General features: G+C 37.7%; 1 protein-coding gene across 3 annotated transcripts in view; it reads left to right on the plus strand.

Moving 5' to 3' along the window:
- Positions 1 to 14,565, plus strand: part of rps6ka1 (ribosomal protein S6 kinase a, polypeptide 1) — a 60,213-nt gene that overhangs the window by 26,882 nt on the left and 18,766 nt on the right. Inside the window, exons 1-2 of one of the 3 annotated variants that reach the window (XM_079853488.1) lie at positions 13,413 to 13,617; positions 14,091 to 14,488. The exons of the other annotated variants lie outside the window; for them this stretch is intronic. Of the exons in view, the coding sequence (XP_079709614.1) occupies positions 14,315 to 14,488 (174 nt within the window). The 5' untranslated portion in view covers positions 13,413 to 13,617; positions 14,091 to 14,314. Of the gene's footprint in view, positions 1 to 13,412; positions 13,618 to 14,090; positions 14,489 to 14,565 lie in introns of those variants that run through there. 3 annotated transcript variants of the gene reach the window in all.

The raw sequence follows: 14,565 nt of genomic DNA on the forward strand, positions 1-14,565 counted from the left end.
TGGCACATTTTGCCCATGTCGTCAGCGTGGAGCGAGGATTTCTCCCTTTCTCCCAGCAGGATGACATCATCTTGTGTGACATCACGCCAGTGTGTTCTGTGCTGCGTGAGCTTCAGTTAATGTGTCAGTCTGACTGCAGTGCAGAATACTTGAGTGAACTAATCCGATGCCTGTTCAAACAGATTTCTTATTCTTGCTATCATTAACACTTTTTTTCTCATTTTTGCACATTTTCTTCATGGTTTTTTTAACAGTTGATATCGAGAGGGAAGGAGTTGGAGACAGATAACTAGAGGGAAAAGGAGCTACATCTAGTTTGTGGCATATTATGTTACAGTAATCTGGTTGTTTATGGTGGTATGTGATTGTGTATGAATGTTTTATGTGTAATGTTAACCTTTTGTTTGTGAACACACACACACACACACACACACACACAAAAAAAAAAAAATATATATATACACTCACCTAAAGGATTATTAGGAACACCATACTAATACTGTGTTTGACCCCCTTTCGCCTTCAGAACTGCCTTAATTCTACGTGGCATTGATTCAAGATTCAACAAGGTGCTGAAAGCATTCTTTAGAAATGTTGGCCCATATTGATAGGATAGCATCTTGCAGTTGATGGAGATTTGTGGGATGCACATCCAGGGCACGAAGCTCCTGTTCCACCACATCCCAAAGATGCTCTATTGGGTTGAGATCTGGTGACTGTGGGGGCCATTTTAGTACAGTGAACTCATTGTCATGTTCAAGAAACCAATTTGAAATGATTCGAGCTTTGTGACATGGTGCATTATCCTGCTGGAAGTAGCCATCAGAGGATGGGTACATGGTGGTCATAAAGGGATGGACATGGTCAGAAACAATGCTCAGGTAGGCCGTGGCATTTAAACGATGCCCAATTGGCACTAAGGGGCCTAAAGTGTGCCAAGAAAACATCCCCCACACCATTACACCACCACCACCAGCCTGCACAGTGGTAACAAGGCATGATGGATCCATGTTCTCATTCTGTTTACGCCAAATTCTGACTCTACCATCTGAATGTCTCAATAGAAATCGAGACTCATCAGACCAGGCAACATTTTTCCAGTCTTCAACTGTCCAATTTTGGTGAGCTCGTGCAAATTGTAGCCTCTTTTTCCTATTTGTAGTGGAGATGAGTGGTACCCGGTGGGGTCTTCTGCTGTTGTAGCCCATCCGCCTCAAGGTTGTGCGTGTTGTGGCTTCACAAATGCTTTGCTGCATACCTCGGTTGTAACGAGTGGTTATTTCAGTCAAAGTTGCTCTTCTATCAGCTTGAATCAGTCGGCCCATTCTCCTCTGACCTCTAGCATCAACAAGGCATTTTCGTCCACAGGACTGCCGCATACTGGATGTTTTTCCCTTTTCACACCATTCTTTGTAAACCCTAGAAATGGTTGTGTGTGAAAATCCCAGTAACTGAGCAGATTGTGAAATACTCAGACCGGCCCGTCTGGCACCAACAACCATGCCACGCTCAAAATTGCTTAAATCACCTTTCTTTCCCATTCTGACATTCAGTTTGGAGTTCAGGAGATTGTCTTGACCAGGACCACACCCCTAAATGCATTGATGCAACTGCCATGTGATTGGTTGATTAGATAATTGCATTAATGAGAAATTGAACAGGTGTTCCTAATAATCCTTTAGGTGAGTGTATATATAATATATATTTTCAATCTACACTATTTTTCAAAGGTTTTAGGTTGGTATTTTTATTATTTTTGAAAGAAGTCTCCTATGCTCGCAGAGGCTGCATTTATTTGATCAAAAGTAAAGTAAAAACAGCAATATTGTGAAATATAATATTTCCAATTTCCAGTCATATATTTTAAAATGTAGTTTATTCCTGTGATGCAAAGCTGAATTACTCCAGTCTTCAGTCACATGATCCTTCAGAAATCATTCTAATGTGCTGATTTGCTGATAAGAAACATTTCTTATTATCAATGTTGAAAACAGTGCTTCTTAATATTTTTGCGGATACCGTAATACATTTTTTCCAAGCTTCTTTGATGAATATGAATTTCAAACGAACAGCATTTATTTGTAATCAAGGTTTTTGGTAACAATGTAAAGTGTTTAAAAAAACTGTTACTTTTGTTGAATTGGATGTATTCTTGCCGAATAAAAGTATTAATTTCCTTAAAAAAAAAAAAAATGGCTGACCCCAAACTGTTGAACAGAAGTTTAAATCACTGTAGATAAAACAGCTGTCTACTGAATACATATAAAAGAAACCTTGCAGGTGTCTGATTTTAATGCTTTGAGTACTCATTCTTTAGAAGTTCAACATCACTTGCATGACTCATGAGATCACTAACAGGAAACATCTAGTGTTCGATGCTTCATTCACCAGCATCTCATAATAAATTATTTTTCTACATTTGAATAAAAATGGGGGTAATTCAATCTCTTTCAAATGTGTGAAGGAGATAAGTGTTTGTGTGTACCTTTTTGCAGTGAATATTGTTCACCATTTGTGGTGATTCACAGTAAAATAAAGAGAATCTTCCAGCTATTGATGTCCACATAGCAAAAGAAAGTCCACCCCCCTCCCCCACCCCGCACTCTCTCTCCAGTAGCCTAGTATTCTCTTTCAGGTTTATTCTGTGTTATTAGTTTTACATGACTCAATGTCACAGCTGTGGATATATTCTTTATAAAATATTAATTTGTTTATGCTAAGATTTCTTGTATAAATTTGTCTTCAACTGGACCACTGCAGGGGGAGAAACACTTGCAGCCTCATCAGCTTATGTTGGCTCAGCTTGCAGTGGTTTTAAACTAATAGACCTTAAATAGATTTCATGTTGATTATCCATTTAATCTGTCTGATCTGCCATAACTGCTGATGGTCTGGTCAAGTTTGCAGGCCAGGGATTGAAACCATCTGGTCATGATCTATGACTCCTGTTAAAGGAGTAGTTTTGCAGCTTCAGCCTGAAATAATGAAGTAAATACTGTATATGTGCTACTGGTTTCAGAGTGAAGCTTTTCATTTACACGTGTATTTTTTAATACAGTATTTCAGAGTCTCAGAATCAAGCCGTTCCAGATGCTGTGAGCTGCAGGCGTGTAAGTGAACATACAGTGCCTTCACTCTGATACCGCAGTGCATTTATTTATTTGCCAGAAACCCGTCAAAATAAAATCTTAATGGGATAGCGTTTGAAAATGAAGATTATGTAAATATTGATGATGATGATCTATCCATTCAGTCGTATCCGAGTCCAACCCTCGCCGACCTTATGGACAAGCATTCTCGATGCTATCCTGTTGAGTACTGCTTCTTTCAACTGTTTAATGTTCATATTGGTATCCATTTTGATGGTGTGGTGTCAGTGAGTTATTTGCCATTCCCTTCTTCTGATTCCACTGACCATTCCAAAAATTACTGATTTCTCTAGTGAGTTTTCACGCATAACATGGCCAGAATAAGTCAGCCGTAGTCTAGTGATTTCAGCTTCTAGTGACATCCCTGGTTGTATTCGATTGATCCAGTACTTCTCTATTTGATTTCCATGGTGTGGATTTTCCATCTCTGTCAATTTTTGATCCAAGGAAGATGAAATCCTGAACTATTGCAATTTCTTAAAATAGTTAAAAAAATGTACAGTAACTTCTCCACTTCTTGCTGTCGAATGATCTCTGTTTTTTTTATAAGGTGCAGCCCCATTTTTTACTTTCTTTCTTGATTTTCAAGATTAAATGTATCAGGTCCTCTTCCCTTTCATCCACCAAGGTTGTATCATCAGCAAATCTCAGATTGTTGATGGTTCTTTCCCCGATCCTCACACCACGCCCTTGCCGATCCTGAACCAATCTGTTTCACCATGAAGTGTGTCCGCATCGTTGCTTCCTGATTGGTGTACAGCAATCTAATTAACTTGATCAAATGAATTGGGCTGCCAAGGTCAAGCAGAGCCACCCAGAGCTTGTCATATTCAACACAGTCATAAGCTTTGCTGTAGTCAATAAAACACACATACAGATCTTTCTGGTATTCACTCACGGGTCTTTTCATTGATCCATCTGATATTGGCAAGCACTTTGAAAACTTGCCATAAGGTATTCTGGTATTTTTTAAATATTTTTAACATGGAAGTTCACCATTGCTTTCCCCAACGCTCCCCATTTATCTGTGCTTGGGACCGGCATTTAGCTGACGAATCAACTATGGCTGAGTTATTATATACATATTACATAACTATTAGTATTGTAATTTTACAGTAAAATAACTTTCATTTTTCTTCTTCATTGAATTTGAGTCCTGAGGCCAGATTTATCAAACATTCTTAAAGGGATACTCCACCGTTTTTTTCATATTAAACTATGTTATTCCCTTAACTAAGACGAGTTGATACATACCTCTCTCGTCTCAGTGCGTACACTCAATCGCTCTGGCGCGTGGCGACACTTTGATAGCACTTAGCTTAGCCTAGTTCATTCATTAGGGACCAAACAGAGATGAAGCTAGAAGCGACCAAACACCTCCACGTTTTCCCTATTTAAATACAGTTACACGAGTAGTTACACGACCAAGTATGGTGACACAAAATAAAACGTGGCACTTTTCTAAGCGGGTAAAAAGCATAACTATCGACGCAGAGTCGAAGTGCTTCCAACTTCAGGTGCTATTCCGCCATACATTATAGTTATCCTTTTTTCCCACTTAGAAAAGCGCCACGTTTTATTTTGTGTCACCATACTTGGTCGTGTAACTACTCGTGTAACTGTATTTAAATAGGGAAAACGTGGAGGTGTTTGGTCGCTTCTAGCTTCATCTCTGTTTGGATCCTAATGAATGAACTAGGCTAAGCTAAGTGCTATCAAAGTGTCGCCGCGTGCCAGAGCAATTGAGTGCACGCACTGAGACGAGAGAGGTATGTATCAACTCGTCTTAGTTAAGGAATAACATAGTTTAATATGAAAAAACGGTGGAGTATCCCTTTAAGAATCAAACTTTTCTTAACTTCTATTTTCTTCTTATTTTCTAACTTAAGAAATGTTTTTGGGAATGAAAATATTCTTGACTTTATTCTTAAGTTTTTTATCTTTTTTTCTTCAGATGGACAATACTTTTGAATTTGAATTCCTAAAAAAAGAATGATGTTAAAAACTATTGTAAATAACTTTTTAAAGTTAGATTAAGTTAGGATTTAAGTTAGTAGTGTCTTAAATCCTCAAAAGTAAGATGTTTAATGAATTTATTGGTTTGAATTTATTGGTTGAATCTGCCATCTGATTAGTTATTCTGTTATAATCCCAATTGGCTCATCACATGGCTTTGTTAGCAACTGTCATTGTTTTGTTTTCTACTCTGTAGAAAATAAACATGCAGATTTTTAATGCGAGAGGCTTGTTTTGTTCATTAGGTTGTGCTGTTAGATATTAGATGATTGTTTATATCTCTTTTTGGCTGCAGCGCTCAATGTGATCAGAAGATTCATGCGGGACAGATGGTGTGTGGAGGCAGAAATAGATTCAGACATTTGTAGGAGTTGAAGCTATTTTTTTTTTTTTTTTCACAGCTGTCTGGCCCGAAGGTTGAACTTTCTTGTGACCCTGCTGTCATTATTGGACAAAAACAGCAAACCGATCTCTACTCAGAGACTTAAAGGGATAGTTCACCCAAAAATGAAAATTCTGTCATCATTTACTCACCCTCAAGTTGTTTCAAACCTGTATGAATTTCTTTTTTCTGCTGAACACAAAAGAAGATATTTTGAAAAACAGTTGATGGACCCCATTGACTTCCATAGTATTTTTTTTTCCTACTATGGAAGTCAGTGGGGTCCATCAACTGTTTGGTTACAGACATTTTTCAAAATATCTTCTTTTGTGTTCAGCAGAAAAAAGAAATTCATACAGGTTTGAAACAACTTGAGGGTGAGTAAATGATGACAGAATTTTCATTTTTGGGTGAACTATCCCTTTAAGGATTCCTGCTGTGCATCTTGAGCTCATAGAGGTTCAGTTCAGTCAACAGAATGCTATACAGAAATGTTTATTTTTGAGATGTTGTTTCGTGGGACACGTTAGGGTCGTTTGATGCTGTTCATGGTTACTGCGAGTTTCCAGTTCATTTTCAATGGGAGAGAGGGCAGAGGTAGAACACTCGTGCAGAAAAATCCTACACTGCGTCTGAAATCGAATACTTCCCTACTATATAGTATGCAAAAAACAGTATGCCAAAAGAGTAGTATGTCTGAATACATAGTATTTGATAAGAAATGCCTTTTGATGCATTCATTTTTTTCCGTTATTTTAGCTATTACTTATGCAACATTAAATATAACGCTGTGACAATGTTTCTGGTATTACAGGATGCTATATTTTATAATGTTAATATACCAATTTACTTGAACATCAAAATCTTTTCTTTTTTTTAATACATTAAAATTGACTGACATTCACTATAATAATACAGGTGGCACAATCAAATGCTACATGGAGTTCATCATAAGTGGCCTGTCCATAAAACATATTCTCATTCATACACACAGATAAAACACCATAAGGGTGTAACCAAACACGTGACATACAATAAAATAATGCAATAAACATTAACTAAATAACAGAAAATGTAACGCAAAACCCCCTAATGGACAAATTACAGGTTTTTATTGTAGCATTTTTACTGAATATGTCTGTAAAAATTACAAACAAGTGTTTTTAAAGAAATCACCTCATCCATAGACGCAGGAAGGTTTTTTTTTTTTTTTTTTTTTTTTTTTTTGGTGAAGAAAGTATTGTTGCACTGGCACTTTTCACACCATGCACCTCTAGTATTTATAGAAAATGGCATTACAAATGCAAGGTCTCACAAAATGTCCACTTGCGTCGACAACGATCCATGTCAATCCAAACCTCTATGACTTTCTTTCTTCTGTGAAACACAAAACGACTTGAGGCTGAGTAAATGATGACATTTAATTTTTGGGTGAACTGTTCCTTTAAGATTTCCTCTCAGGCTCTACCGCTCACTGTTTACTTGTCATTTTAAAGTGACAAACACACTGTACTGCGGCAGTGTTTTAAATTACACACAACTCTGTTCCATTTATCATCAGCCTTGGAGAAATGACAAAAGTCAGCCAGGCTTGAAGGTGCCCGTCTGTAGTTCACATCCATCAGTTGTTTAACTGCTCAAGACGCTGCTGCTCCTGGCTGACCTTCAGACACTCATTTCAGGTGTGAGCATGTAGCAGTTTAACTCTACCTGAGCTCTTATACTACTGCCCTTTTCGTGAACAGAACACTGTGCCTCTGCTTTACAATGTCTTATCCCCCCCCCCCCCCCCATTCCCCTTCCCCTTCCCCTTTCAGTTTTTCTACTCTCAGATTACCCTGGTCAAAGCTGAAGATTTTGAGTGGATTAATCATTACCCTTTATTGCTGCTATCTGTGCTGAGGTGTGTTCCACATGCTGAAAGTGTAATCACACCAGATATTGTTTGAATTATTGGTGATTACTTTAAGGTTGTGCCTAGGTTAACAATGACTTGCTGTGCTAGCTGTGTTGATTCAACTAAAGTCAATAGCAGTGAGTCACAGAATCAACACTGATCTGTCTGTATGCCATCACACATGCGTAAATCTCATACACTCATAAAAGTTTGAAATGACTTGAGGGTTAAGTAAATGATGACAGAATTTCCATCCTTTTAAGCAGTGTTTCTCAACCTTTTTGACTCCAAGGCTTCCGTTATCCACAACAGTACTAGCTCTAGTTTTGCGATTTGAAACCATGGACACTCCTATAGTAGCTTCTGTAAATGGAAAAAAAAGTACCTCAAATAATTATTACTACAATTAAATTCATTACATTTCATGATTCCAGAAGTTTCCAGTGATTTCAGGGATCCCACTGGGATGGTATAGGGTTACATTTCAAGCTATTTTAAGGCATGAAGAATTTTCTTTTCACAAGAAAAACCGTTTAAATATGTCATTTCGGTGATCAGATATGAGTTTTAAGGGATAAAATGATTGACTACAGGGGGACTTTTTATGTTTAAGATTGGGCTGTCGATTCATTAGATAAGCCGTTTTCCCACAAGAGCAGTTTATTCAGTGTAGTGAAGCCTCTCTTCCATTGACAGCCATTTAAAATAAAAGTCCATGGTCTCCTTCCCTGTGTACCACAGGGTTCATGATTCATGAGCCCTGGTCTTCTTTTATTGTTTAATTGTCCAGCCAGCTGGGGCAGACAGTTATTTGGTGCCCTGAAGAAAAACATGTAACTGTATAAAGGAGGGAGGGACGTGTGGTGAAAGGTGTCCTGGGTTGAACAGGCCTCCACAGAACATGCTTTATGAATTAATCAACTGTGCTCTTGTGCTGATAGACATCAATAATCTGAGTGTGTGTGCGCGTTTATCAGTTTTTTCTTCATAAAACATGTCACATCTTCAAACATGTGTCCAGAGTCAGTGTGTGACGCAAGTATTAAGGTCATCTGGTTTTTCCTTTTACACAGGTGTACGGACACCAGTTACGTGTATTCTTGCAACCAAGTCTAAGTCCAGCTTGTTCTGGTTCTATGTGTTCTGTTGGAAACAGACTGAATGTGTACATGTGTAATTCATGTAAATTACTATACATGCATATCATTATATAGAGCCTTCTGATGCTCCCATGGCTCTAGTCTTCAAACCGTTCTTCATCCTGACAGCAGTTTCCATGGTTACTCTGCTTGTCCTCATCTCTACGATGACTCCCATTATTCTCTGACACCCCCCACAACCCTAATCTTCCATTCACACCTGACCGTGTGTAACTTATTCACAAATCTCAGACACTAGACTCTACAAATGGGCTTCTGTCATTGCCAGCAGTGGTGCAATAATGATTCACTAATTAAACACTGATTGAAACCCTTTGCACCTCCTCTCAATGAAATGAACCATGTCTCAAAGAGAAAATGAAAAATATTCTGGACTTTGTTGCTTGAAGAAAAATTTCTGTTTTCCCATATTGTCCTTTTCTTTCAGTCTCTGTTCTTCAAGTATTTGAAATGAGTCTAAAGGGTGTGTCACCTTAAATAGCTAGATACTAATATTGAAATGTGATGTAAATTATACTAGCCATCATTTAGTGTACATTATTCCAATGATTCATATTGAAACTATATTATATTAAATATGTGAAATATTGGAAGAAAAATATAAATACGGTATTGAATTTGGGGTGGGGATTTATATGTATATCTCTGAAGGGAGCTGACTGTCTTCAGAAAAGTTTAAATGGCATTTTCTTTTCCTCTTACCTCCGTATAAAGTAGTGTTTATAAGCGCTGCTTTGTGTAGAGCGATAACCAAAGAAATCGCTACTGTTCCATAAGCACCACCTACTGACAGAGAGTGAATTTGCATTTTTATTCAGTTTGTCTGCTGTTTTTGTTTTGTTCAGGTGTGTCTTCTGTCACATTATTTCAAATCAGACTCAAATTCTGTTTTTGCTTTAAATCTTATTACAGTCTAATTCAAAATAAAAACTGCTCATGCTACAAATGTGAAGCTTCAATGTTTGGATCATGATTAAAATGCAGTAGTTGTCTCTTATTTCAAATGGCTACAGATATTTTTGTTTAAGGCCAGTTTGCCTGTTATAGAGCAAATAAATGTGCTTAACCCCTTAACTGCCCCCCCCCCCCCCCCTTTTCGCATAGACATGAAAATCACTATCCAAACTTAAATGGTTGTAATTCATGAATGCTTTGGAATATAGACTTATGGTTGGTCTTGTTTTAAAGAAGACATTTGCTAGATTATTGTAGAAGTGAAATAAATTATGAAAGTGAAACAGAAAAAAGTTTGAGTTTATGAAAATGTACAATGTAAAAATATAATTATTTATATTTTATATAAAATATATATATTACAAAATATATTTTACTCTAAAACTGCAAGAAAAGTAAAGCCAAAAATTTAAAGTTGTGTTCCAAATTTTAGGTTGATATCTCAAAAAATGAGCTTTCAGTAAGATTTTATTTGGGCGCAGTACCAAACTTTTTCACTAGATGGACAGCCAGCTTCCTTACTGACCATATAAGGGCGCCTCCATTTTCATATATGTTTTGAGTGATCTGAACCATGTATTTCCAGAATTTCATACAATTTATGAAGTATACATTCTATTCAGAAATAGTATGGGTGGTTTGGCAGTATTTTTTTTTTTAAATAATAAAATAAAAAGAGCACATATGTGCATTATAGCTCGCTGCCGCATCACAAATCGAGAATCCATAATATTTTTCTATATATTCAAAACATTTTCAGACCTTTTTTTCTCATAAAATTTAATTGGTGTTATCTTTTGAACTCTTGCCATGAAAACAAACTGAGGTTCATACCAGTCTTTCATGATTTTACATGTTTATTTCTATTTCAAAATAAAGGCCTAAACACGCCTAATGAATATGAAATATTCTTGTTGCAAATTGATAAATTACTGCTCTTCTTTAATTTATTTTTAAAAAAACAGCCACCAAATATGAAAACTAGAGATTGTAAGCTTTCAAATAATATAGTTTGTCAATATTACTTTAGGTTTTTACTAAGATATTATTGTTCTAAATATATGTGGGACGGTGACACTTTTTACAAACGCTACAATTTTTTTCCTATTTTAAGCTGTGCCAATGACAAATATGGAAAGATATATAAATATGTAAAAGAAAAATAGTTAAACTTACAGTTAAATATATTTGCATACATTATTGCATTGTTAATATAATAAACTAATAATTATGATTTTTCATGGCCAAATCTGATTCTGCAAGCAAATTAGCTGATTCTGTTTCCCAATTTTTTTCTCCTTTAAAAGAACAGAAAGTCTTTCCTGAGGACAGTCCTGATCATTTTTGTTTTTAGGCATAATTTTTGTTTTTGTATTTTAACAAAGCAATATCTAAGTCTTTGGAACCTGTACAGTATTTGTGGGAGACATAGGCCGATTAACCATGTGGGCAATTGGGCAAGGGGTGCCCCATGCAAATATTTTTTTTCTCTTTTAAAACAAGTGATTCATTCTCAAACGTATTTCTCACCCTAGGCCTATATACCCTTTCATCAGAACGGTCTAAATTCACTGAATGTTTTTTTGAAAGTTTATTATTTTCATTATATTATATTATAATTTTTTTTTTTTTTTTTTTTTGTGGAAGCGTGATCTACTGCCAGACACCGTGTCCTAATTAGACGCGATGCGATAAGATTCCAGCGATTCCACACTAGGGGCCCTATTTTAACGATCTGAAATGCAAGTGTCAAGCGCAAAGCGCAAGTAACTTTATGGGCGGGTCTTGGACGCTGTTGCTATTTTCCCGGCGGGATAAATGACTCTTGCGCCCGGCGCAAATCTAAAAGGGGTTGGTCTGAAGTAGCTTCATTATTCATAGGTGTGGTTTGGGCGTAACGTGAAATAAACCAATCAGAGAGTCATCTCACATTCCCTTTAAGAGCAGACGCACTTTTTCCATAGCGGATTGCTATTATAACGGCGGATTTGCCAGGCACGCCAGGAGCGGTTCACAGCCGAGGAGAGCAACGCTCTTGTCACAGCCGTAAAAGAGAGAGAAGTTACATTGAAATGGAGAAACCTATCTATCTATCTATCCAAGCATGCTCCCTTAAAATAGCATCTGAATAACATGCGCAACGCGCCACTGACTTTAGACTATTTTTTCCTGGTTAGTGGCGCAATTGTTTTCTAAACCTGCAAAATAGCATGAGGGAACGTTTGCGCCGGAACACGCCTCCTCTGCGCTGAACCGCCCTGTGGAGCGCAAGTTTTCCTAACTTACCGACGTGCGTCTGTGGAGGGAAAAGTCCGCTTTGCGCGGGTGCAAAATAGGAATGATACATGCGTCGGTGTACAAAGTCAATTGCGCTGGGTGCAAGATAGGGCCCTAGGTGTCAGTCTTAATCCCCCACTGGTGGTACATGTGGACCCCTTGATGGGAATCACTGTTTTAACAGACCCTTTCCTTCTAAGTGTAACTGACAGAACAAATAAACTATAATGAATTCTTCTCTCTCTTTTCCTGAAAAGCTATCTGACTTTGAACAGCTCACAGGGGTCATGATCTCACCTTTGACTCATAGAAATATAATGAATCAATGCTATGCCAATGATGCCAATGAATGGATGCGAGTCGAGGCTGGAAGTTAGATTTTCTTTCAATTAGAAAGTAGTGCATAAATGAATGAGGTTAAACAAAGGGCATCTGAAATGTGACCCAGTTACAGAAATGTCTGAATATTTTGATCTGATAGTCTGGCACAATTTTTCGCCAGTATGAATATCATTTACAGTGTATGTATATAGAGCAAAATGAAACCCAATGTGTAGCAGACTCGCAACCACTGTAGACATTGAGGCAGACGCATCCCCAACAATATTTCGATCATGGTTGACCAATATGATAATTCAATGGCAAATTCAGCCAACATCTAATCTTGAATATTTGCAACCTCTTTAGGTACACAGTTCATAAAAAGCAAAAACAATATTTGGAGGAAGATAACCTAATTGAGGAATCTCCTCTCTACTTCTGTTAGAAACAGCATATATTTAGCCCCTCCAGACTTGCCATGACTCACTCCAAACTCTCTGAATTTATTTGCATTTTAACAGCCTATTATGTTTCAGTTTCTGTGTCAGACAAGCCTGTTCACTTAAGAGGTTAGCTTCATCCAAGTACTTGGAGTTAAAAGGATGACTTAGGGTGTTAATGTTTGCATTGTTACCTTTTTAAGGCTTCTGAAATCAGTGTGCTTGTGTTATCTGTGTTTGGACTGGTTTTGTATTGTGCTGCTGTGACATTTCTAAGCTAATTCAAAGAATTATTCTTAAAAAAGAGCTGCTGTAAAAAAAATTGTCAATGTATGACTCTTACATATTAAACATGTTGAAACATTTACAAATTATGCTTAAATTACACAGCCTTTTGAATTTAATCGAACAGACCCGCGCTGCCCTCTAGCGGCCAGTAACCGCACTGCAGCATTCGCTCGTTCAATAGAGAGACACGACTAGAACAATGCGTGCCTCTCAGAGACTCTTAAACTATGAAGTGCTCGGCCACTTACCACTGACTCAACCAGACTATTAGAAGCTCATGTTTATTCGCTCAGTTAATGAGTGTGGCATACATATTCATAAACACCTTTCACTTATCAAAGAGGCTCAAACAGTCCCGCTTCATGTCTGCCAATTATTTTTTTAAGCCTCTCCGAGCCCTTTTGCCAGATTTATTGGCGTGACCAGTGCGTCTCATTTCCGCTCACACACACCAGCTGCACGCGCGTCTTTTTGTTAGGAATGAGCAGTTCTGTAAATCCAGTGCAACAGGTGGCCAGCCAGGCAGCCACACAAAGAGACGAGACGAGTCGCGCGCAGCTCTCGAGCAGAGACTCCGCAGCGCTCGCTGCTTAGCAACACTCGGAACTGTGACTGTTGCATTCAGATGGTTTTGATTGAAGAGTCGGTTGTCAAGTTTGTCCGGGCGTGTTGTTGGGCAGTGCGGACTGCTTGAGCTTGGGCGTTATTTTGTTTTTGTTTTTTAAACTTGCGGGTGAGTAGGGAAGGTTGGGAGGTCACGATATTCTCAGTTTACCGGTAAAGGCTCATGAATATTATTTAGGTTGAGAGCATCTTTTTGTAAATATAAATATATTTTGAACTACTTATTCATCGAAGAAACCTGAAATAAGTGTTTTCACAATTTCTAAGCAGCACGAGCGCTTTCAACTGTGATAAGAAATATTTATATATAATATATGAGCAGCATATTATCAACATATTAGGCTATAATGATTTTTGAAGGATCATGTGACTGAAGACTGGAGTAATGATGCTTACGTTTAATTGGCTAGGTATATAGTAAAATAGAAAAGTTATTTTAGATTGCAATAATATTTCACAATAGTTTTACTTTCAAAAAAACATTAAAAAATCTTACTTTGCCTAAAATTTTGAATGTTGATTCATAACAAGGCTCGTTTTAATAACGTCATCTGTAGAAAGTAATTTTTTTTCCATTTTTAGAACATCGTTGTCATGTAAACGTACCTTCAGAAATGAAATGAAAACCCTTCAACAATTGGAGATGCTCGTAGATTGCACAAGTGGTGGGGACAATATTGGTCATCATGACAAAAGTTGGTGGGGATATGCCCAACTACTTCCTCAGCTAAAGCCGTCGAGGGTGGAAACATGTCTGTGTCAATACGAAGAAAGGAATTGAGTGAGGTTGACGTGTCTAAATACACATGACCCTTGCGTTTTGGACATTTCCCCATTTCTCAAGACTCAAGAGGTCTGTGTGTGAGAGCAAGAGAGAGAGAGACAGAGAGCTTTGTGACGGACAGCCTCTGTCCTCCGTGACATGGGTCAGGGTGGAGATGTGGAGGCATATTTTTCGCACCAAGCCACGCATGCAACAGGCAAGTGTACTCTTCATATACCTGAGGGGATTGAGAGATGTAGAGTCGAGAGGTTTGTTTGACATGAGATGAGAGGG

This window comes from Squalius cephalus, assembly GCF_949319135.1.
Source record: "Squalius cephalus genome assembly, chromosome: 20".
NCBI lineage: Eukaryota > Metazoa > Chordata > Actinopteri > Cypriniformes > Leuciscidae > Squalius > Squalius cephalus.